Consider the following 24,163-nt stretch of genomic DNA (forward strand, 5'->3'; position numbering starts at 1 on the left):
CCTCCTGTGAAAATTTTTAATTATTGCTGGATTTTCTCTGTTAAAAGTTGGATTCTTAAGTATTAGAAACTCTCCTTTACATGACAGGAAACGATTTCCTGAGTGCATACCATCATTAGTGCGTTTACTCATTATCATATTTATGTGTATTTAAATGAAATACAGTGAATTTTGTGTTACATAATGCAAATACTTTCTTTCGGGGGTACATAAATAAGCGGACAAATTTTGTCTACTTCAACCCTAGCCATTTATTAGCTACGATCTTTATATAACTGGTATTTCAAATCACTGATTAAAAAAAAAATACTAGCCTCTGTTTAAACAAAAATCCACCCAAGAAAGAAAGGGAATTAATTATGAAACACCAATGGTCAGCGCATAGCCAAAAATATCTACGCATAATGCTGGTTTTTTTTCGAAGATTTTTGGCAGTACCTGAAGGGCTCATTCATAGGACACATATAGGGACTGACACCAAAGTGCTATTTTAGCAACATCCTATAAACTATTATTATTGACTAGATTATGCAACAGAAACCGAGGTGATACCAAAACAGCAGGAGATTAGTGGTTAAGATAATTTTGGTCTTGTGGACACAATTATTTTAAATATACTAATTATTAAATTGTGAAGTTTCACACACTTGTGAAAAGGAAAATTTCACCATTACAGAAGAACACAATAAAAATCAACAGACTTGCATTCAAAGTAAAAATAGAAATGTCCTAAATGATAAAAAATTTACACTATTAACAAGCCATATATTGCTTACATATAATCAAAATATATTTATAAAACTGCTTGCAACTTTATTTCTTAGTCACCTTGTACTTAATGCTAAAACACAGCATTCTTTAATACCAATCAATTGTAGTCACAGCCAGAATTGTTGGTGCATGATTTCTGAATCTCAGTGTATGCATGAAACATTTATCTTTTGAGAAATAAAACTTTAAAAACACAAAAGCAGTCGTCGATAAAGGCACCATGTCATTCCATCAAGGCATGCATATAACAGTATTTAAGCAAATAATTCAGCAGTCTTGCATGTTCATAAAAAGCCCTGCACAAGCACAACTGCTCAAGCACATGTAACTCACTAGTTGCTCAAAATTAAGCACCCGCCAAGGTATCATGTGGTGAGGAGGAGATGCAGAATCATGTTGCCAGTTCAGCAAACAAATTTCTTGACAAAGATTTTCTGTCCAGCTGTTCAGGTGACAGGTCTCTGTTAATGCGAATTGCTGAGAGTGGTGTACTTGTAATTAACCCTCTCTCTATCTGAGGGCTTAAAGGAAGAGGGCTGCGTCCTTTGCTTTGTTGCAAGTGTGACAGATGCTGTTTGTGTTTCAGCTGGGCAGGACTAGGCCAGCTGTAAGTGAAGAAAATAAAACCATATATCTATGACAATAACAGTCAGTGGTCAAATAAAGGTAGCTCTTGGAAGCCAGCAACAGTTTTCACTCTTGATTTGTTTATAAATAATAACTGTGATTATTAAATAAGACTAAAGTATCCACACATGTTCCAAAACAGAAGAATCTGATATCATTCTTGCAACGAGAAAAGCTTCCATCAAAAATTGCTTCAGATGCATTAAATCAGGTTTAGACTCACCTCTGGGATACTGTCTGCTGACTGGAGGTGACCATGTGTGACCACAGGTGAACACTAGGAAACCTCTTTTCATCAATCTTACAGTCAATGGCTCTCAGCACATCCAAGTCAGCCTTAGAAGGCTGAAACCTAGATTGAAGAAGAGAAGAAGGTAAGGTAAGGGAATTGAAAATGAAAAAAGGGAATTGAAAATTGAAAATTGAAAAAAAAATCAATGTGACAAGCACAGGTAGCACACTGGCAGACTTTTTTAAATGTGCAATTATATCCGTCAATAAAACTGAACTGATTAAGCTGCCTTTAAACAGAAAATTTTTGAAAATGAAAGATTTCAGGAATCAATAAAATACAAAAAGACCAACAATAAATGTCAAGCAAATCAATATCTAAAATAAAAATTATAAAACTTCTCAATCACTTTGCATAAATATACATTGCACTTGACATATACTGTACACATATAAATGAGACTTCCAAAACTCGGCCATCTTTTTAAAAATTCTAATTCCACAAATAATCTACCATGGCAATATATATATACACACACATATGCATATAATGATAAATAAAAGTACCAAAAAAATCATCTATATATACTTCGTCCAAAATAATATTGTAAATAATACTTGCATAGCACTGGACAGGCAAGAATATTATAAAAAATAGAAATACAATAAAAAAAAAAAAAAACCCTGGTAAATTAAATAACCTATGATGTAAATTATCTTATGCATATTTTTCAGAGTTGTTCAAAAATAGCTATGAAATATAACAGGCACATATTTTAAACTTACAACAGAAGTGAGGTTCTTTTAGTTGCATATATTGTAAATTATTTTGTTCAAAAAGATGTCTCTTTAAGAATTGACAGCAAATTAATACAAACCCGTAAATGTAGCAGGCCTTTCTCTGAAACCTTTTATCTTTCTTTTTCCTGGCAATTCGTGCTGTAGTATGCAATGGATGTTCTCCTGCACGAGTACCGTCTTCAGTTAAAACCTCAACAGTTATGTAAGTTGGACAAGTCAGGTAACACAGATACTTAAATGCAGCAGCACTCTTAACTATCACCTTCACATCCAAGTAAATGTTTTCTAGTGTCATCTGAAAATCTTCTATAGATGTGTTCATATAAGCAAAGCTGTCATCACTGTCTTCTTGACTTGGTGGGTCAGGATAGATGACAACATCTGCCAAAAAGCCATTTTCATTTTGAGATGACTTGATCAAAATATCTAGGGGGGCCTTTCCTTTGAAAGATCCATGGTGCACTTTGCTCAGAACCTTCTGAGGCAGACAAACACAAACATCAACAGACAGAATGCCCCTGTTCAGATTCACAGTTTTTCCATCTGGGCTAAAGACAAGTTTCAATTCCAGCCCTTGTGCCAGCTCTGTCATCTTGGTATTAAATGATTTATCTACATGGCCATTACTTTCTCTTTCAAGTGTGTACATTCTGTCCCCACTAGATTTTTTGCTCTCATCGTCCTGGCTACTCTTTTTTTCATTTCCAACCAAGCTAAGACAACTAGATTCTGAAGACCCTTCATCAGATGCTTGTGATGCCTCTGAAAGAACTTGTTCCTCATCTGTGCTACTCAAGGCATCTCTGTAAAACCAAGCTTGTGAACCATTTTGTACACATCTCTCCAACTCTTGAGGAGAATTTCTCATGCATTTTTCGTTTGTACTGTTCTTATTTTCTTTCTGATTGTCAGACCATTGACAAGACCTCTTTATTTGCAGCCTCTGACCAAATCCATATTTATTTCCCTGGTTCTTATCCACAAAATCATTTGGCCCCAGACTGTCTTCAAACACTTCGTAGTACACATCTTCTTCTAACTCCTTCTGAGCTAGCTTCTGATGGACACAGGATCTCTTGGTGTAAGTTTCTTTTGACTGATCAAGGAGGCTGTGCTTGACATTTTCATTTTCAACTTCTTCATCACAGCTATAAAAATGTTCTGATGAATCATTGCTAGAGTCTGTTTCACTTGCTTTAAAATCACTGTCTGCATTATAAGCATTTGACATGGCAGCTAAAAGCATGGCAAAAGCTTTTCGCTTTTTAAGGTAAAGCTCAAGCTTCTGAAGACCATCTTGTGATGACAAGTTAGCAAAAATACCCAGAAATGGCCAGTATTCTGTCCATGGGACCTGCAGGTCTCTTGCCAGTTTTCTGCACATAAAAATGGATACTATCACAATTTGGCTCAACCCATTACAGTAGATCACATTATTAGTCAGCCATGTGAAAGTATACTTAATAGTTTCATGCATGTATGCACCCTCCCTCTTACTATTAGGTCACATGGACTCCCTCAGGTAAAATAAATATTACGTAACTTTCAAACAGATGAAGATCAAGAGGGGAAACACATAAGATGTAAACGCTCTAGCAAGCAATATAAAAATAAAAATGTAGCAGAAATAAAATAATCACTGTTTGCAAAATGTCGGACCTGCCAATTCTTTCGTAACCCTTTTCTGCATCTGTTCTTCGTGCGCTGATTTCAGCCTGACAAAGCGACCTCCTTAGGCATCTAGAGTTGGTCCAATGCTTATGAAAATCTTGAGCCTTATTTATATAATTGTAAAAAGGTTAAGGAAGGGAGACAAATGTAGTTCAAAATAGTGCAATACCTTTATTTTTAATAAATGCTGTTAAAAATATCTCATCCTTCCTACTGATATTTACCAAACAAATCACTTAAATATAAAAGCAACATAAATACATGTTCACAAAAGCTTTTTAGAAATTAGCTTTAAGAAATTATACAGATTTGGTCTTTTCATACTACTAGTTCATAGAATTCCCATTTCATTTCCCCTTTAAAATCTAGATAAGCTCATTTACACTATTATTACAGCTGTAAAGCCTAAGCCTTCAGACATTTTAAGACATTTTTAAATAAGTAATTCAGCATAAACTTTTGAAAGTTAAGCAATCAGAAAACAAGCACAGTATTAAATACCTTTGAGGGAGACATGGGACCAGCATAAGCATATACAGACAGATGAGGTTCCGTGGCAGTGGGTGCGGTAGAGATTGGGTGACATGCATGAAGACCAAGAGGCACTCTGTCCTTGGGTGAGCAGGGCTGACCCACAACTGGGGTTGTAACATTGTCTTGGGACCTCAGTAGCGGCACAAGGCAGAGACCTGAATATTCTCAAGTCTTCAAAAACTTACATTTATCATTGACAAAAAGGCTGTACTGAAGTTTCCAATGAATAAATACCTAATTTTACATGTTTTTTGTGGATATGAGCAAGACAGTCAAAAACTAGCATTTAATAGCAACATGCGTAAACACTTGAGCCATATTATATAGTTTTTCAAAGACCTTATGCAGCATTACAAGCACACCATGATCTAGGTATAGAACAAATTAACTCTACCAGCTTTGATCGCATGGATAAATATGTATATGTGTAAGCAAACATAAATAAAGCGAAAAGTAGATTTATTGCTCTAACAGTCCATTGCTTAAGAATAAATGCAGATATTTTTCTTTAAGAAAAAGCTGTTTATTACAGAATATGAGCAAACCTTGAAGCAGTTCCCTGATTTCTTCCTTCACCAATGAAGAAGCAGCTGTAGTGCTTCGACTGCATATTATCTACACAAACATGTCCAAAGAAGTAAAAATGAAATCTTGGAGACATCTGACACAATGATATAAATAAGCAAAAATTCTTAAAGACCTCCCTGAAAGGTCCAAGATATACACAGATTATGGTAGGTTGAGATAAGTTCCCTTTGTAAATTTTAATGCCTGAAGCTGAAGCATTTATTATCCAATTTCACGGTTTTGACTCTGATTGGTTGTTCCCAATCACAAGAAAACATCTAAAAGTTGTGTGTTTATGCTTCTACCAAAGATAGAACTTAATTGTTTTGTTTTTCTTGTCTCTTCATACACCTCACACATTTTAAACTGATATATAGGAAACAAAATTTTTATGGTCGACACCGAGTTAAAGCCACAATATAAAAATCATGCTAATATTATTTCAACAAATCTCATAATAAAAATATCAGGAGGCTGTGTTGTTTGGTAGTTTGTTAATCTGTCTGTGGAGCAGTAAGTCTCTGGATCAAAACAGCCTACAGTTAAAAAAGTTTCTTGCCCACCCAACACAGAGAGGGCTAGGCTCCACCTTTTCCATGATGTGTTCTGCACACAGTGAACTACCGACTTTACTTCCTTTTTCAAATGTAGTTTTACTCTTTTACAATCATACATCCATATATAAATATATGCATACATGCATACTACCCACATATTCTATTAATAACACCACACTGCAACACACAGGTTCAATGTGAAAGACATGTAATATTGCCACACAAAAAAAGAAAGATGTCTTACATCTCCTGGTTTTTCACCAAACTTGTTCAGCATTTGACAATCTGTAGCAGAGTACATGACTAGTGCTCGAACAACTGCAGAATGACCCATCTTGCATGCAATATGTAGAGGTGACTCTCCAGCCTTTGAAATAATGAAAACAAATTTTAGTATTCATTATAAACTAAATTTAATCAATCTAAACCTTATAGGTATTGGTATTACTAAATATTGTCTTTATCTACAACAGAGAATAATCATATAAGCAAATACTACTTCATTCATTCACATTCATTTAGCTCTGAAACATCTCCGCTGTTACAAGTTCTTTGTGCAGTTGAATTAAATACATACATCTATTATAGTAACTTAATTTTAATGTCACTCATCTGGCTCATTTTTAAAAGAAGAGCTGCTACATTAAAAAAAAACCAACACCCTTAAAACACTGAATTTTAAACAAGTATAAAACAAACACAAGGGGAGTTTTTAACTTACACCTTTGTCAGGAGAATTGAGGTACAAGTCGACAAGAAAAGAGATGCGCCTCTGGCGGGATTCATCTGTGTCATGCGAATTGCTGTATAACAGTTTGGTGAACTCTTCATTATGAATTGTATCCAGAACAATGTTTGCCACTTCTGCTTGGTTAGCTTTTGCTGCTATGTGTAATGCATTGTATCGCATACCCTCCTGAAGTTAAAAATATTGATCTCTTTTATTTTTGAAGTTAGGTATTCACCTAATGTTTAAACATAAAACTTTGATTAATAATAATGAAAGTAAATTTAATCCTAAGCAAGAAATGTATAGATATATTACTGATAACTTTATAATTCTACAGTTCTTGTGCAGTGCTGTTATGTACTTTTGCAGACAGCTAGGCGTTTCTTATCAATAAAGTTACTGGGTAAGGTCTTCTTCATTTAATCTGGTAAAAATTCAATTTCATTATCAATCTACAACACAATACATCTGTTAAACTAGATGATATATTCTCTTTAAGCACCTGTAGACTCAAAAATGTAAAATGAATCTGCAGGCTACTGTTAATTCTATCAATGACATTCTCCAACGTACATGGAGAATGACAGGTGTATCTGCTCCACTGATCAGATATCGAGGATTGCTCCACACAGTTGCTCTGGTGTTTTCAATGTCTCCTTTCTCAATAAGTTTTCGGAACTGCACAAGCTCCTGTATTTTTGGGCCCTTGAATAGACTTTTCTCTACATCAAGTGTCTGGCTTGACGTTTTGACCTCATCTGACTGCAGGTCAATAAAAGAAAAAAAATTTAAGATTATTTTTATTACACTATTCTGTTTAATTACAACATACTCTTCAGGGATACCAAAGCAAAATATTTTTATCATCCATACAAATTTTTTCTTTACATACATACTACTTCTTTTAACTTTGTAATTCTTTTTGTCAATATGTTTATTACCAATTTTTCAAAATTCATTCAACTATAAATAGCTACAATAAATGGTATTTTACCATCCAGATATATAGAATCAAAATATATATTTAGATAAATATATACTTTACAGTAAATGCATAGGGTCAATTAAACAATCTAATATCAGAATATATCTTTTAGGTCCTGTATGCTTCTGACCCTGGGCAACAAGACCTTTAAGATTCCTAAAAGTATATAAGTATATTATTTTTAAATACTTGGAAGGAAGGTGGCATACAGATTACCTTGAACTTTGTGGAATCCCAGTCTTCTTGTAAAGTCCTGGAGCAAAACTGTATTGCGGCTGATTCAGTGTGGAATATATTGAGCCTTGACCCAATATTCTTTTTCATAAATGCTAACGCTTCAGTTTTCTCTTTGAACATCTGATCTTTCACACCTGTGGAATTTAAAGAATATAATCAAGGCAATCTTACAAAAACATTAACAAATATTGCAAGAATGTCCATAAATTAGAGTGATAATAATCCCATATGACCAATTTACAAGTAAAAACTAAAGTAATTACTTTACAGCTAAAAATCTTATAAGGTTGAAGACTAAATACATTTTGCTTAAGATAATAGTAAAGGAGTTATCCATGAGTGACCTAGAGCAGATGGGTTTGGAAGCAATTAACTACAAGAGTGTGTCAATAAAACATACATATACTAAGACTGAGGTGTTAAGACATTATTACAGGAGTAAAGGAATAAAATTTGCACCACATCAGTCTAATCTATGGACTATGATGGGTCTCCTTTTAGTGCACAACAGGAATGCCATGATTTACTGCTACTAGTACTACTAGTAATATTTCTACTGTTAACTCCTACAATTATTATTATTTCTAAGGCATTTAATTTAACACTAAGAGTATATAAGCTAAATTATACAAAATAGCATATATTTAGAAACTAAAACAAAACCAAACAAAAAATAAAAGATCACAAAATATTTGGTTGTAGTTTGTAATTCCGTTTAGGAAAATCAATCTTATCTCACCTTCACCTGTTTCCTTCTCATTACTCGGAACACTGCTTACAACGTAAAAGCACGCAGGTTGCGTTTGATTTCCAGCAGATATCTGGCGCTGGTCACCCGGCGACCCTCCTTGGCAAGATTCAGTGGACTGTAGCTCGAAAGCATCCAATTTTATGTCACTCGTATTAGTCGGCGATTCCCGTTTTGCTGTTGCGCAGTCCTCGTCCACATCGTATCCCGGATGCTCCATAGCAAATATCCTTTTCGCGAGTCGTTTTTCTATAACTCGGCGAGTAGTGGGTGTAATAGGTCCCGTTTTCTCACCATGTTTAGACAGTTCTGTTCTCAGTTCCAAATCATCAAGCGAGCGCAGCCGTTCAACAATATGTTCCATAATAAATGCTGCAATCAAATATCATGCACTTTACTGCTTTATTTCTTGCGTATCAATTTGTTTGGTAATGATGTACTTCATCTAACAGAAGCCTGAAGACAACTGATGTTTTCAGCATACACTTTTCTTCGACCGAAGGAACATTACTTTTTTTTCCGCCATATTGTAAGTGCCCGCGCTAACCCGAGAGGATTTTGTCACATCACACAGGATTGGTCGACTGGCTCGACGTACAAAATGTAGCGGTAGCTTTAGTTACCGGCGTCAACTTTTGGGAATACTAACGTCTGAATAGCTTATGTGTCCTATCCTTCTATTTAATAAGCACAATCAGTTAATAAAATTGATAAACATATGTTGTTACAGAATTTTAAGGTTGTAAAAAATAAATTTTTTTGTTCACTTTAATTCCGTAAATTGTTGACAGCTGTGAATAGGTAGAAAGTAAGTAGCTATTTTTTACGGCATGATTCAGTATGGGAAGGGGATACTCCCCCTAATTTTAGAATAACGATCAAAGTTCTCAATAAGTTTTGTCACAGAGCCGTAACAGTTGTTGCATAAGCGCAAAGTACTGACATCCAGTAAGTCTACATTTTGTTTTTAGATTATTTAGCAAAACGTCATAGCTTTTAAATAACTTTTAACAGATGCCGATCTAGCGTGCATGATTTCAAACTTCGTTCATACTTAAAATTTACAGGAATAGTCAAAATTATGTTAACATTAATTAATGACTATCCTTGTATAATCAACATCAAAATGACATACATGCCACGTTAATCAGATTAAATATTGCTGTTCTTATGCATGTGAATCAGCTAAAACACTTTAAAACATCGCACAGCTTTATGCACCATTGCAAGTAAATAACATATATGTAACTAAAAGCTATGAAGTCTATGAAAAATTTATTTATATTATGTTGCCTGTGTTGCAGACAGCTCATCTCATGGCAAGAAAAAGGGTATCTAAAATAAAAAACTTAGTTGTGAAAGACTCCAAAAAGGAGTAATATAAGGAGATGGCCTCTTATGAAAGATTTGATGACAAGGACACTGCTGGAGATAATAGTGCTGTAGGCCAAACAAATATGGGGCCATCAGAAGTAGCAAAGCCCTCTGATGTAAAAGTAGTGATCGCCAAGCCAGCAAATATAATTGAAGGAAGAGTAAATACTCCAGATCAGAAGCAGCAGCAGCATCAATCACTTTTTTATCTTGCTCCAGAAGGGGCTGGTGATAGTAGTCAGTACATCACTGATCCAGCTGGTGACCCTTTAGAACCCAAGACAGTTTTGCAGTGAGTTTGTTTCAGATATTTGCTACCATACATTTATTTTCTTTTGCCAAATTAATTGTGATATTAATGATACACATATACACAACATCCTCTCACATACATATACAGAAGGACATATTACATTTGGTCTTTTAGGCAGAGCTGGTATCATTATCATAGTGAGCTAGTCCCAGGTAAACAGGGAGCACCTTTAGAAAAAAAAATTGTGTGATAGAAGTGAGACTTAAGTCAATGATCTTTGTGATAATCATTTTATTGCTGTACCACTAGACCTGTTGAGAGAGAAAGTCACACAAAAGGAAGGGAAGATAGGAAAATAAACTTTATATCAGAGAACAACCAATACAAGTTTTCAGACATAAAAATACAGCTTACGAAAAAGCCCAAACATTATTCTGGTTGGTGGACATGGGAGAAAAAAAAAAAATTAAGGTTTTAAGATCATTTATAGAACTATTAACAGGTTTTAATGTTGGATTCTCTGGTGCACTACCCTTCTGTAAGCTATATAGCTTATCTCCACTTTAAAAGATTGAATTATTTTGGGGTAGTAAAATGTCAGTGCTTTTTAATGTCCCAAATATTGAGAGAAGAAACTGCAAATAGCAATATATTGTGCTTTTGTTTGCACAATAGAATAATAAACTTGATAACCACTCTGGTGTTATTATTAATGATATCTAATTTCTTTTGTTTGCCAGATCATTGCAGGTTCACATCCGAAGAGTTGTAGAGCACATTGCATTCCGACTGGTCACTGTGATTCTGATTATTGTTGACTTCATCTTTGTAGTTGTGGACCTGGCATCATGTGTGGATGTACTTGAAAAAATCTCACACGTCATCATAAGTTATTTCCTTTTAGAAGTTGCATTGAGAATCTTCTGCCTTGGGTATTTGAAACATTGTTTTGATTATAATGTTCCTGCTAGATGATGCTTGCTTATGCAAAAAAAAGACATGCATATAGAGATATAGTTTTCTAAATTTTGCAAACATCTCATGAATAATGCTAAGAGAACTTAAGCAATTTATAACATTCTTTGCACATCAAAGCAAAATGTGACAGTACTAATATTTATGCCACTTTAATAGCACAATCAGACATAAATGAAAAAAAAAAACTACCTGTGCCTACTCTATATGTGCAAATTTACCCTCCAGGAGGTCATGTCCAACCTGTTGCACCCACTCTCTTGCATACAGCCAGTCTAAGAGCATCTAATAATTTGCACCTCTGTGTGTGCAGTAAAAATATTCATCAGAGCGCCTAGAATATACCCTTTTTTCTTTTTTGTGTTGCATATGTTTTACAGCCGTACATTCTTTTACAACTGGCTGGATGTGGTAGACATGCTGATTGTTCTGGTGTCCTTTGTGCTGGACATGGTCTTTGCTGGCATTTCAACCCCATGTGAAGATGAGGAGAAAAATAATAATGCAGGTTACATCAGGTATGTTTAATGTAACTGTTTATGTATTCATAAGCACTTAGGTGCAATCGATATTGTTGTAAAAGTATCTATGTTTTATTTTGTGTGACATGAAAGTGAGATCCTGTTCTATATATACGTACCAGACAACAGCCAGACTATTTGGAGGTAGATGTCCTTACATATGGTTTCATAACTTTCAGTCCTATTTTTAAAAGATATGTATCATTACATGGTTTCTCCATTAGCTCTATTCTGGTATTATGTTTGATGGGCACACACCAGAAATCACCATCGGTAAATATCAGTTCTCAGTACTTTCACTTTCTTTAAATTTCTTTCTCAGATTTCCATGTTGTAAAACTGCAGTAGATGCAAGAAACATTTTCCTCAAACAATATGCTCATAGCTAGTGCTATTTTACATCCTTAAGGGGGTTGGGCTATGTTGCCAGTTTGGAATGAATATTAACATGATCAACTTGCATCAACTGTTAAGAAGAGATAATTGCATGCAGATTTGTTTCCCATTATTACTTACCAGCTGTGATTTATGTCCTGTATGTAAATTCATATATAAATTCTGCAAAACCGTGTATAATTGCTTTATATGAAGATCCTCTGTACATACAATTTCTTGTCTTTAAACTCACTTTACAGCAACCTCTTCTTCAAAACGTCTTATGGATATGTGTACAGATTGCAGATTCTGTCCTTTGCTATATAAAAACTATTGTATATAATGTCATTCAACATCTAAATGCTTGTCTTTTGAAGGTCTATGATTGCTTTGGGTTATTTAATTTTTCCTTGGAACAATTAAAGTGTATAGTATTGTATCAGTCATTTATTTGGCCTTTTCTATTCATCAAAACTACAACAAAACTACAAGTATTCATATTTAACAGAACAAAATATTATTTAACTGTTCTTTTTCACCATCTGACTGGTAGTGTAACTTAACTGTACTTTTACATTATGTACATTTAATATTATTGTATATGACTTGCAGCTGGTTTAATTAGTACCCAGCAGATGTTTGTGTACTTATCTTTACCTACAAATTTCTTTAATTGATTTAATTGTTGATATTTCAAGTTACTTTCTCTTGTTTTGGGCTTTTTTAAAAACTTATATACTTATATGACTGCTGACCCCATCAAAAAGTAATAAAGATATTTCTGCATTCTATTTTGCCAAAGCTGAGGCTTCATGAAAGCTTAACTATTTCTTAACATTATTGATGCTGTTAAAAGAGCTGTACATACATATTACATTTTTCCCTTGCCTATATTATTATTGACATTAGTAGTTAAAATAACGTTGTTAGACATTAAGGGATATTTTAACATACTTTATTCAGATCTGATTTTTTGTTTCAAATATTTTTATAATATAAACATGAAAAAATATATGACCATTCAAAACTATTGAAAACTTTCACTGATTGCATAATTATGTCATAAAAATGCAGTCAAGTAATTATAACAGACATTGATCTTATTTCTTCAGGCTTGTTGTCATTGGTCGAGTTGTGCGAATTGTTCGACTGCTTCGATTAATTTACCTGATGATAAACCAGCGAAGACATGTACAGACAGCAACAAGAAGAATAGTGTCACAAAACAAACGACGCTTTCAGAGGGATGGTTTTGACCTTGATCTCTGTTATATAACAGGTATTACTAATACATTCTTCCAATCGTGTTCTGATTTCCAATCTGGCTATGTCAGTTCTGTGTTCTGTTCTTTTCCATCTCTTTTTACATTATAGGAATAGAGTCAAATCAGTTTCAATAATTTTTTAAAAAAATCTATTAAAGTGTTTTTTGGTTATTTGAATAAAATAAACTGTAAAGCTGTTCTTGAGTAACTAGAGTAACACTTGTATTTTCTGTCACTTTTTTCAGGATCTCTTATTGTTTGATAGAGATTAGTCTTTTTAAATGGTCAAATTGTTTACTTACTATTAGTAAACTGAAAGACATCAATTATAAAGTTGTCTTAATTGAATTGAAATTTTGATCATTTTTTTCAATAGTTTCTTTTGATCTATATGTGTGTTTGCTGCTTGTGCATTTTTTTATTTCTTTGTGTTTCCTTTTTTTGACTATAGAAAGAATAATTGCTATGTCCTTTCCATCAACTGGCTTGATGGCTTTTTACAGAAACCCTATTGAGGTCAGTCTTATTGGGTGTTTTGCAAAATTAGTTGGCATAGATTCTAATTAGTTTTAAATTGAAAGTAGGTAGTGGCTCTAGATTTAAGATAACAGTCACATATTTTTATCCATTCTATATAATGATATTCATTGTCAGAAAAATTGTACAACTGATGATGAAGCTTATTGTGAGCGAAAGAGAATGATGAAGGATAAGATTTTAAACTTGCTATAATATTGTTTTGTTGTATAATGTCTTTCCTAGTAAAAACTTCTAATATAATGGTAAATAATTTTGCAGTGAATTAAGGTGATGTAGGAATTTTGTTTATTTGTAGATAGGAACTGCTAGTGCTTGACATTAACAGAAGTGTTCTAAAGTGGCATTAATGCTGGACTATAGTAATTTTTCTCAATATTATTTGCAGGAGGTAGCAAGATTCTTTAACACCAAGCACAGAGGACATTACAGAATATACAATTTATGCAGTAAGCATTTTCACTAATGGCAAAAATAATAATGGTAAATGTGAGATAGAAATCAGCTGAATATTGTTTTATATACATATGTCTTGGTTTCAAAGGTTTTAGAAGATATGAGAATGCACATTATTTTTTTATTATTTAATTATCCTATATACATGTTTTTCAAAAATCTTTTTTTACAGGTGAAAGAGACTATGATGAAACTCTTTTTTTCAACAATGTTGAAAGAGTGTACATTGATGATCATAATGTACCAAAACTCAAGTAATTTTTAACATTTGTAATTTTCTCTTTTTATTAGCAAACTATCACAAATGTTAGACTTATTCATAGCAGAATAAGAGGGGATGTTTTTATCGTTGTGTTTGTGGTGTAGCAGCGATATTGACAAGATACAAGAAAAAAATCATCCAATGTAATGAGTAGTAATTAGAATAAAGAAAACCATATTTATTATAATAATTTTTCACTTTACCTGATTTGCCTAATTTTGCCTAATTCTAAAGCAGTTAAAACTCAGACTGATGTGCATTGTCACTTACCTTTTTGCCTGGAAAGAACATAACTAGGCAGAACATTACTAATGCTTTACATAGCAAACATATACACACAGTACTTAGCTATTGTAAATGTTATGCAAACATGGAAGGTAACTTCTTTCTTTCAGAGATATGCTGGATTTCACAGAAAATGTGCGTGATTGGATGGCTGCAGATCCCAAAAATGTTATTGCAATCCACTGCAAAGGTGGGAAAGGTCGCACAGGAACTATGATCTGCGTGTGGCTCATTGACTCTGGGATTTTTGAGGAGGCACAAGTAAGATATTAGAGGTTTATGAATTCTGTCACATTCCTGTCACTAGAGGTAGAGAAGTAGACTACATTTAACATAATTTTCCTGAATAGCATTTCCCATTGCCTTTGCTTCTCTATGCAGAAGAACAATGAAGAAATGAACGTGTATGTGCATTGTATTCTTCTGACAAAAAAATCAGCTCTTGTGCTCAAGACCCAGCAGTAAAATGCTTGTCCCCAAGATGGTGACAATTGTAGGTCAGTGGTTTATGTTTTGCTTACAGTACTTTCTGTATGTGGAATGTATTTCCAGGTTGGCCTTGCTAATCATAATATACTGAGGGCTTGTTTACAGTGGCAAAGTATTAAAATAGGGGGAGAATATGGTTGTCAAAGCTAGCTCCATGCAGGTTAACGTCATGATGAAATTAGAGGTAAATTTAGCAGACTCTTTAAGTTGAGACTATTGCTATGAAACAAAAGGGGTGGGGGGGAGGTGTTTTACGCCGTGCCAGCAACTGAGGCTATATTACGGCAAGGCAGCCAGCCCTGTAAACAGATGCCACGTGCAGAGAAAGAACAGCGTGCCCGAGACGAGAAATGAACTCTGGGCAGCCAGCCTTCACTGTATTGGTGACAGGCACTAACCGTTGCGCCACCGGACTGCTCTGCTATCTTCAATCTGGTTAGCCAGAGGGACATTAGTCTCCAATTGCCAAGTTATAAGTGAATTCTTTTTAAATATACCATTGAAAAACTATAGAAAAGTTTTTTTCTTTTGACTTTACTGTAACTTTTACATTATTTTTTTCAGGAAAGTTTACAGTACTTTGGTGACAGAAGAACAGACCTTACCAAAGGTAAAACATTTCAAGGTGTGGAAACTCCAAGTCAGGTAGGATCAGTTTTAATTTTACTGATATTTATGGGTTTTTTTTTTCTCATGTGAATAGGTGACTAAGTTGTATTGCTCTTAATGGTTTCAGTATCGTCAACAATAATTGCTTGATTAATTTGTTTATTCAGTTATTGATTGATTCTTGTTATAAAGCCACTCTTTTCTTTTTCCAAAAGCTTTCTGAAATCCTCTTTTTCTCTTGCTTTAGCCCTTACCTTCTTGTATTTTCTAGATTCAGATTGTGTATTTATTATATTTATATAATATTATGTTTATATATTCTTGTATTTATTATTCATTTACATATTGTATCTGGGGGAGGGGGTAATGCACAAGTCCACCTTGAATTGCTGTTGCAATAGTGGGTGTTTTACAAATACTGTAATTATTATTACTACGTGTATTATTTTCTTTCCTTTACCAATAATGGCACCAGACAAACATGACAACTGGAAAGTGGCCTAACTGTTCTGTTCTTTATGTTTTTGTTGTCTGAGAAAGCCAAATGTACACTAGTATACAGTCAGGAAAATTTGCTGTGTGTGAAAGCCACTGTTGACTGTAAGTGTGAGTCTGTTCCTGATATAACTCTTGAATCGCTCTATGCACCACATGGTCAGTCAAACATGACAAAGAACAAGAGAGGTAAGCACGGTGGCTTAATGGTTCACTTTTGCAACCATTCTAGCTGGCCTCCAGTGTGTGCCATGCTTCTCTCCATTGTTTCTAGCAAACAAGAAAGATGAGCTGTTCCTTTTACTAAAATCTCATTGAGACTTCAAAGAATGCCCAGTGTTCTGCTTCACCAAAACCTGACTTCATTTTAGCATACTAGATTTGGCTCTTCAATCACCTGGTTTCTCACTGTATCCTGCTGATTGTTTGCCTGAGCTCTGGCAAAAATGAGGGAGGCAGCGTATGTGTCTTCATAAATAACACATGGTGCATGGACTGTTGTGTTCTGTCCATGCACTGCTCCAGCAACCTTGAAATGATAACTCTCCATTGTAGACCATATAATTTGATGAGGGAGTTTAGCTCCTTTGTGCTAGGTAGTGTGTACATCCACCTGAAGGCTAATGTGACAATGGCAGTTGAGAGACACTCCAAAACTCTTTGTGACATCAAAGTCAAATTCCCAAACTGTCTCATAGTGGTGGTGGGGGACTTCAGTCACATTAATCTGTGGACTGAGCTCCCATGGTACAAACAACAAGCGGATGTTAAGACCAAAGGGGAGGCTACACTTGATCACTGCTATTGCATGATCAAAGGCCATACTCCATCCTTCTCGCAATCACTTCAACCATGCCATGGTTTATCTGATGCTCTCCTAACACCAGCATCTCAAGTCAGCCACGCCACAGGTGAGGGCCGTCAGGTGCTGGAACCAGAAGGCTACAAATAAGCTACAAGGATATCTTGCCTGAACTGCCTGTGAGGCATTGATAGCCCCTTGTGCTGACATGAGGAGACAGATGTAGTCACATCATACATCACTTTCTGTGAGAAGTTGTGCATTCATACATGACACACCCAGTCTAAGATGATGCAGTCTTCAACCTGCAATGATCATCACAAAGCCAAACACAGAGAAAGTGCAAACTGGCATCTGTGAATGTGGGTGTGTATGAATAGTTTAGTTTTAGTTTAGTTTAGTCCTTGTTACTCCTCGAGGAGCATAGAACCTCAACAATATCTTGCCAGCATACCCAGTTTTGGGCAGCCATCTTCAGTTGAAAACATCCTGTGCAAACCAGCTGTATGACTTGTAGTTGCTGAGTAAATTAAGGTCATCATCAAAACAAGTTTATTATGCAATGTTCCTTGGCAAATAAATAACTTCTTTTCCTTTTTTTTTTTCTTCCCAGTGCAGTCTGTCACTTAATCTGTTTTCAGCTTCCTCTACTCTACTTTTTTTTCTGTGAGTGGAGATTGGAGCTGGGAAGCAGGCAGTCAAATCCAGTTTTATATTTCTTTTTTGCAAACAATTGCAGAGCCGTTATGTGGGTTACTATGAGAAGTTGAAGAATGAGTATAACCGGCAGCTTCCTCCAAGAAAAGTTCTAAAAATCCAGTCTCTTAGGATTGAAAGCATTGGGAGTAAGTTGCATATAATTTTTTATATTAACAATTTTTGTTAGGGTCAGCTTGATATTCTTTGAACAGGCTCTTCTGCTGAAATATTTCACACAAATACTGAAATTTTGTTTGTTCTCTAACATGTATACACTTTTTGGGTTTATAATTTCATACACACATTAAAAACATGTATAACCACAGTGAAAGACAGCACAAGATCATGAATTTACGCCGTATACATAAAAACTACTGTTTGCGAATTACTTATTTAAGGAGGGAATAATAATGGTGTCTATTTCTTTTTCTGACTTTATAATTTGTAGACAAGTGCCTGGAAAAAGATGGGAAAATATGAGGAGAGAGAAACATGAAGGAGAGAAAATCATTTGAAAACCTTATTTCTTTTGCTTGCAGATGTTGGGCATGGTGATGGCTCAGATTTCAGGATGGAACTCAGACAAGATGGGCTTCTCATTTATGAATGTAATCTTGGCACACAGGTTAACTGCAAGGTCTGTTTCAAGAATTATGTTTTTTACTTGCCCTCCAAAAAACCCTTATTTCATTAAAATAAATATTTGCATGACATTTCAGACGACAGCTTGTCTTTTTTTCTCAGAAATAATTTTTTCTGAATATAATTGGATTTTTTTATTTAATATTCTTGACCATGGTGACAATTCTCAGTGTTTAGTAACTTTTGATGCATGGATGCAGTGAAAAGATAAAAAATTGAAAACATAGACACAGTGAAGGGAGGAATTTCTTTATTTATTAGTCATTGCTGGTAATTTGCTGGTTCTTTTATTTATTATCGATATTTGCAAGTTTACTTGTTGTTTATATTAAAAATATTTATCACCTAATGTTTGATTACTCAACAACTGTTCTTCTCTATCATTTCTTGAGAATCTATTTTTATTTAAATGTATTTTCTGTTCACCACAGCTTAAAAACATTAGTAAAAATAACTTTTATATTGTGCATGGCTATGGCTAGAAGCTACTGTCTGCATGCATACACACACAACACTTGTAAATCTGTTAAATATTATCGGAAAAGATGAGCTTTAAAGTATTTTTTGAAGGTTTCATGACTCTTTGTATGCCCAAAGCGAACTGGCAGGGAATTCCAAAGTGTGTCCAACTAATGCAAAAAATTGTTTGCTGAAGAGGGAGGGAAGAACTAGTTATTGTATTTACTTGTTAAAACTGTGAGTTAAACTTATCTTGCAACTGTAATACAGGTGATCAAGTATACTGACACTGACAGCATTGCCATGGAACTGGAGAACTGCCCCAACATAGAGGGAGATATCAAGATCATGTTCCACACTACTAATGTATGAGATTGACACATGCATGCTTTCTCTGTGGTTTAACGTGTGCCAGCCTTTACATATATATTAGATATTACATATGATTTGCTCCATACACACAAATATGTGATATACTTAGCACAAAAATATCACAGGAAAAAATTTCAGACATTAAAAAAAATATAGGCTTTATAGCACACCAGGGTCTAAATTTGCAACATCAGTTAATGTGTGGTTCTTATGGTGGTGTAGAGGTTTTATTGATGTTATAACATTTTAATGGTTTTGAAAAACCTCATGTCTCACTGCATTGTGTATTGGGACTGCATTTCTTTTTATTTGCAATTAAACACACACACAAAATTCATCTCATTATGAAGGTTCTTTTAAATGTTAAAATAACAAACTGAACATTTAGCATATATATACACATCACCTTTGTTGATTCTGTTGGCTTTATTAAATTGATTTTGCGCTTTCAACTTTTTTTAAAGCGCATACACTTTTATTCACTGAACACAATATACATGTCATTACAAAACATACTTTCAATTTAAAAAAAAAATCCAAACAGATCTATATTGTGTATAAATACTGGCTGTATTTTATTTTGTCGTCTCTGTATTGCATTTTATCTTCATTTTACACAGAAACGAATCCCAAAGGATTATGACAACTGTCCTTTCTACTTTTGGTTTCACACGTCATTCATTAATGACAATAGGTAAGATGACCATGTACTAGTCATTTTAAAATAGTTTAGTCTCTTGACCACTCAAAAAACTAAAAATTTGAAATCATTAATAGTTGAGATAACAAAAAGAAAATTTAATGATAACATCTTATAATTACTAAAACTTGATATAGGAGTATACCAGATAACTGGTCAAAGGGACAGGGAGAGAGAGTTTGGGTGCACTCTGTAACAGGCAGTCTTAGTAAAAGCTGACTCTTTTATATTCTGCAGCCTATAAATAAAGGTGATTGAGTTATAGAAAAAGATGGGTAAAACTGTCACATTAGAAATTCAGTTTTAGAAAGCATTTGTCGCTGAAGAAATACAGTTTAACTTCATTTATGTTTCGTCAATCACACTGCCTATTACAGGTTGTATCTTTCTCGAGATGAGCTTGACAACCCTCACAAGAAGAAGCGGCATCATCTATACAAAGACAACTTTGCTGTTGAACTCAAGTTTGAAGAAGTCAAGGATGACCTGTGATCCCAAAACTGATACTACTACTTATTTAAATCTGATTTGTTTAAAAAAAAAAAAAATAGAAAGAAAAAGAAAAATTGTTTCTTGAACTGGGAAGAAAAGTATATTTTTACAGATCAGTATGATTAGTAGAGATCTTATATGTCATTGCGAGAAGAGAGCACATTTGTTTTACCAACATTCCTTACTACACCAAGATGATATACTGATGGGATTTATAGCTTTTTCGGCTATTAATATACTCAGAGTTGAAGTATTTTATGCTTTTTGAATTTTTGTAAGTTAATATTAAGTTAAAATGAACTGCAACATTTTATACTTGGTTTGCATCATGATTTTCTTTTTAATTAATGCATGAGAAGGTCATGCAGTTGTTGCTAAAACACTTTATATCTGCACATTCTGCTTCTCTTCTATTACCTTACAACAATGGCTAAACTGTTTTTATTTACACATTCTGTTTCCTTTGCCTGAACTTTAAATATTTGCTAAAACTCTTTTTTTATCTGCACACAGCCTTAGAACTTTTTTATCTACTCACGCTGTTTCCGTTGCCTTTGCCATAAAACGCAAAAAAAACAACAAAAAAAAAACAAAAAAAACAAACGAAAGAGTATAATGACCATCAGCAAAGTAGGTGGGTCTTTTGGTGTTGATTATTTGTATAGAAAAAAGTCGAAATCTGAAACAAATATTTTAACTGTGCAATATTTGACCTTTTTTTTTTTTCTTTTTTTTTTTTTTTAACAATTGTGACATTTAAATAGTGATATTATTTTGTCATCTTTATGCTGACAACGAAAGCACCAATATTACCTATAATATCAAGGAGAACCCTAAATTCACTCTTATTAATGATGTGTTGTGAATATAACATTTAGATATTCATGTGCAGTAGTTACTTTAATCCAAGAAATATTGAAAATGGTGTTTTGACAGAGGCTTGTGTTTTCTTGAAAATAAGCAAATTATTTATCTTAGGATTCTTGATACCAAGGGGAAGTACTCTTTTGCTCCCTGTGGTATGACATCACATTCCCTTCCCCAACTCAACTCTCCAACAAGTCTCATGACTATTTTATGAAGATGATAGAATTTGGCACTGTTCCTTTCATTTTACTGCCCATTTGGCTATATTTGTAATACTCAAGCTGCTAATGTACTAATATTTCATATTTAAATATATTTTTGTATGTGTATGTTCATTTCTTTCACTTCACCAAGTAATATGTTTATTCATATTGCTTTATTCGTGCACTTTGTTTTATCTTTTTTTCCAAAAGAGTATCATGTGTTTACCTACAATAAGTGGAATAGAGCAGTTATGAAAATGTATTTAAATAATCAACAGTCATTCCATGTTTCTGTTTAGTTTATGGTTTATGGTCAAGAAAAAAGATTTCATTGTCCTTTTTTTTCGTTGCTCTTTTTTTTTTTAACAGTAAAGTACTAACTTGCCTGCTTCTACATCTCCCTAAATGCTCCAAACTGAGTACTTTGGCTAAACTTTAATTTTTTATCTGTTCCCAAGGCTTAAACTCATAAGTGCCTTGCGCTACTCGTATTACAAAATGTGTTTTTGCTGATATGCGGTTGGTGAGAAAGCCATAAAGTCACAGTCCTAGGTTTCTGAATTCGCTATCTGTTCAGTGCTTTTGTTACAGATATACAGCAGTATTGTGCTTACTAAATAATTTGTGTCTTTTTATTCATTTTTAAAATGGGAAGGCCATGTGAGGGATATATGCAATTGCTTAAGAAACTAGTGAGTCACCATTGTGCGTATTAGAACTGTTATTTTAAACAGTATATACACCTGTATTACAGTTTGCAAACTCTAGTCCTATGAAGCCAAAAAAGCTTTGTTTGGCGCCATATGTAATTTTGTAATATATCACTTAAGTTTGAAATAGGGTTTTTATTTTCTGGATGTGTAAAATGCTTTCTTGCAGCCTAAGTGTGATGAGCATCCACATCGGGTGATTTGTAAGTCAAAGAACAGTATTGTCTTGATTTGGTGCCAGTATCTTTGTATTGTAATAATTGAAGTCTTGTCAGTGAAATTATCAAATTAGTAAAAATGGCATTCACAGCTAGAAATGGCATGGCGTCAGTACTGAGGAGTTTGCTGTTTTACGTCTTGAACACCAAGTATGGAAATAATTTAAAATGCTTAATACATTAAATGTACATTGTTAATAATGGCCAAAGATTCTTTCCCAGTTGTTTTTGTCATTAAAACTTATTACAGCTTTTTATGAAAAACACAAATCAATGTTTTGGTTTTATTTTAACTCAATTTTCGTTGTGCAAGACAGATGACTTGTTCGATGTGATATTTTTCTGGTTTATAAGGTTAAGTTGTTCAGGGGATAGAACGCTTTTATTGTACTTATGCTATTTCAGCAAGATTGGTGCGACTGGAAGACACTGTGAATTGAATATATTTTATGGGTATTTCTAGAACTTTGTAATCCTCATCCCAATGAGGTCACATCTGTGAAAAGAAATTAATGACATTTATACACAGAAATTATACCTTGGTTCCTTTCTGTTTGTAATATGTCACTTATTCATTATTTTAAGGTCACAGTTGGTATGCTATAGACCTATAATATTTAAAGTGTCAGTTCTTCCCTAAAATGATGTGATGCAGACTTTGATTCATGTAGTTTGGCACAGCTTGAAGTGCACGGTGGCTTTCGCACTAGGTATTTGTCCAGATTGGTAGTAGGCATGAGGAAGAGTTTATACCTACACAAAGGTAAACATATGTAAACATAGCTAGCCATGCATTCAGGACAGTCGTTGATAATGTGGATGGCTGCTTGAGATGTGTCATTTTACCTCCCAGAAAAGCTGAGAACATTAAACACCAGAAGCCAAGAGCACTAAACTGAATGCAGCACTCAGTTTAAGGACACATAAGACTGCAGACATCAGGAGCCTGAAGTACATTTTGGCCAGTGCACCTCATGTTGTAGGTATAGAACTGGTCAAGCTATCCAAGTCTTGCTCTTGGATGTGCCACGTCCATTTCTGGCTTGTCCCCGAAAGATGTGAAGAGGTAAATCCAGCGTGATTTCAACAGATTACACTCTATGTAATCGCATCAAAATGATTATTGTCGGAGATTGACCAGACCTCTTCAAGGTAGCCAATCTCCCTGATGGCGCAGGGGAAAATAAAGGATGGGCAGATTAAGACCTTCGAGTGCTTTTGCTGTAAACTTACAAGTATTATCCAGGCCCTCCAAAGTCCTAATGCACTGGAATAATCGGCGTGGCTGTGTAGGTGGGATGTGTCCGAGATCAGAAGGTGCTGAGCAAGGATAACCGGTCGAGTTCCTCAGGGAAAACCTCGCCACATCATCGTCCATGTATCAAAGCGTGTTATAAAACGTGTAGTTATAAAGAGGAAGAAGAAACGGCCTGCAACCACACAGTTCATAAAGTGTTTATAAGGCCCGTGTACATGGGCTGAATGGGATGTATAGCTCTTCAGGCTCGTGCGTTTGAAGGAATTCGTCTATTTATTTTTAATATGAAAGATCCATGACTCGCCTTAATTACTTGAGGAGGTTTTTAAAGTTGCTTTTATATATATATATATTCCGCTCATCTTTCTTGACAGGTATAAAAAGAC

General features: G+C 34.4%; 2 protein-coding genes across 3 annotated transcripts; one reads left to right on the forward strand and one right to left on the reverse strand.

The window, feature by feature from the left end:
• Positions 1–829: 829 nt before the first annotated feature.
• Positions 830–9,007, reverse strand: LOC112559418 (ankyrin repeat and LEM domain-containing protein 2-like). The gene is made up of 11 exons (XM_025230666.1): positions 8,451–9,007; positions 7,691–7,845; positions 7,063–7,251; positions 6,481–6,675; positions 6,004–6,126; positions 5,181–5,250; positions 4,603–4,790; positions 4,090–4,205; positions 2,508–3,806; positions 1,622–1,750; positions 830–1,376 (listed from the first exon to the last, which is right to left on the reverse strand). The coding sequence occupies exons 1-11, from the start codon at positions 8,821–8,823 to the stop codon at positions 1,163–1,165; spliced, it is 3,051 nt and encodes a 1,016-aa protein (XP_025086451.1). The 5' UTR covers positions 8,824–9,007; the 3' UTR covers positions 830–1,162.
• A 95-nt stretch (positions 9,008–9,102) lies between these two features.
• LOC112559419 (phosphatidylinositol 3,4,5-trisphosphate 3-phosphatase TPTE2-like) lies at positions 9,103–22,789 on the forward strand. Of its 2 annotated transcripts, XM_025230667.1 has the most exons (16): positions 9,103–9,407; positions 9,764–10,125; positions 10,827–11,018; positions 11,442–11,579; positions 11,844–11,855; positions 13,070–13,236; positions 13,674–13,738; positions 14,148–14,208; positions 14,388–14,469; positions 14,873–15,023; positions 15,816–15,896; positions 17,897–18,002; positions 18,396–18,493; positions 19,228–19,323; positions 19,950–20,023; positions 20,407–22,789. In XM_025230667.1, exons 2-16 carry the CDS (start codon positions 9,848–9,850, stop codon positions 20,519–20,521), a joined length of 1,716 nt encoding a protein of 571 aa, XP_025086452.1. In that variant the 5' UTR covers positions 9,103–9,407; positions 9,764–9,847; the 3' UTR covers positions 20,522–22,789. The 2 variants fall into 2 exon arrangements, with proteins under 2 accessions (XP_025086452.1, XP_025086453.1); XM_025230668.1 differs by lacking the exon at positions 11,844–11,855.
• Positions 22,790–24,163: the final 1,374 nt, after the last annotated feature.

The sequence above is a fragment of the Pomacea canaliculata genome, linkage group LG3 (genome assembly GCF_003073045.1).
Source record: "Pomacea canaliculata isolate SZHN2017 linkage group LG3, ASM307304v1, whole genome shotgun sequence".
In the NCBI taxonomy this organism is placed as follows: domain Eukaryota; kingdom Metazoa; phylum Mollusca; class Gastropoda; order Architaenioglossa; family Ampullariidae; genus Pomacea; species Pomacea canaliculata.

What these genes read in the sequence shown, in the direction of transcription:
- LOC112559418 (XM_025230666.1), bottom strand. Translation starts at nt 8,823, where the DNA reads ATGGAACATATTGTTGAACGGCTGCGCTCGCTTGATGATTTGGAACTG. An exon ending in AATCAGGGAACTGCTTCAAG is followed by an intron (nt 4,791 to 5,180) that starts GTTTGCTCATAT and finishes GAGAATATTCAG; the next exon opens with GTCTCTGCCTTGTGCCGCTA. An exon ending in AAGGCCTGCTACATTTACGG is followed by an intron (nt 1,751 to 2,507) that starts GTTTGTATTAAT and finishes TCTTCAATCTAG; the next exon opens with GTTTCAGCCTTCTAAGGCTG.
- LOC112559419 (XM_025230667.1), top strand. Translation starts at nt 9,848, where the DNA reads ATGGCCTCTTATGAAAGATTTGATGACAAGGACACTGCTGGAGATAAT. An exon ending in TTGAGAATCTTCTGCCTTGG is followed by an intron (nt 11,019 to 11,441) that starts GTATTTGAAACA and finishes TATGTTTTACAG; the next exon opens with CCGTACATTCTTTTACAACT. An exon ending in GCACACAGGTTAACTGCAAG is followed by an intron (nt 18,494 to 19,227) that starts GTCTGTTTCAAG and finishes ACTGTAATACAG; the next exon opens with GTGATCAAGTATACTGACAC.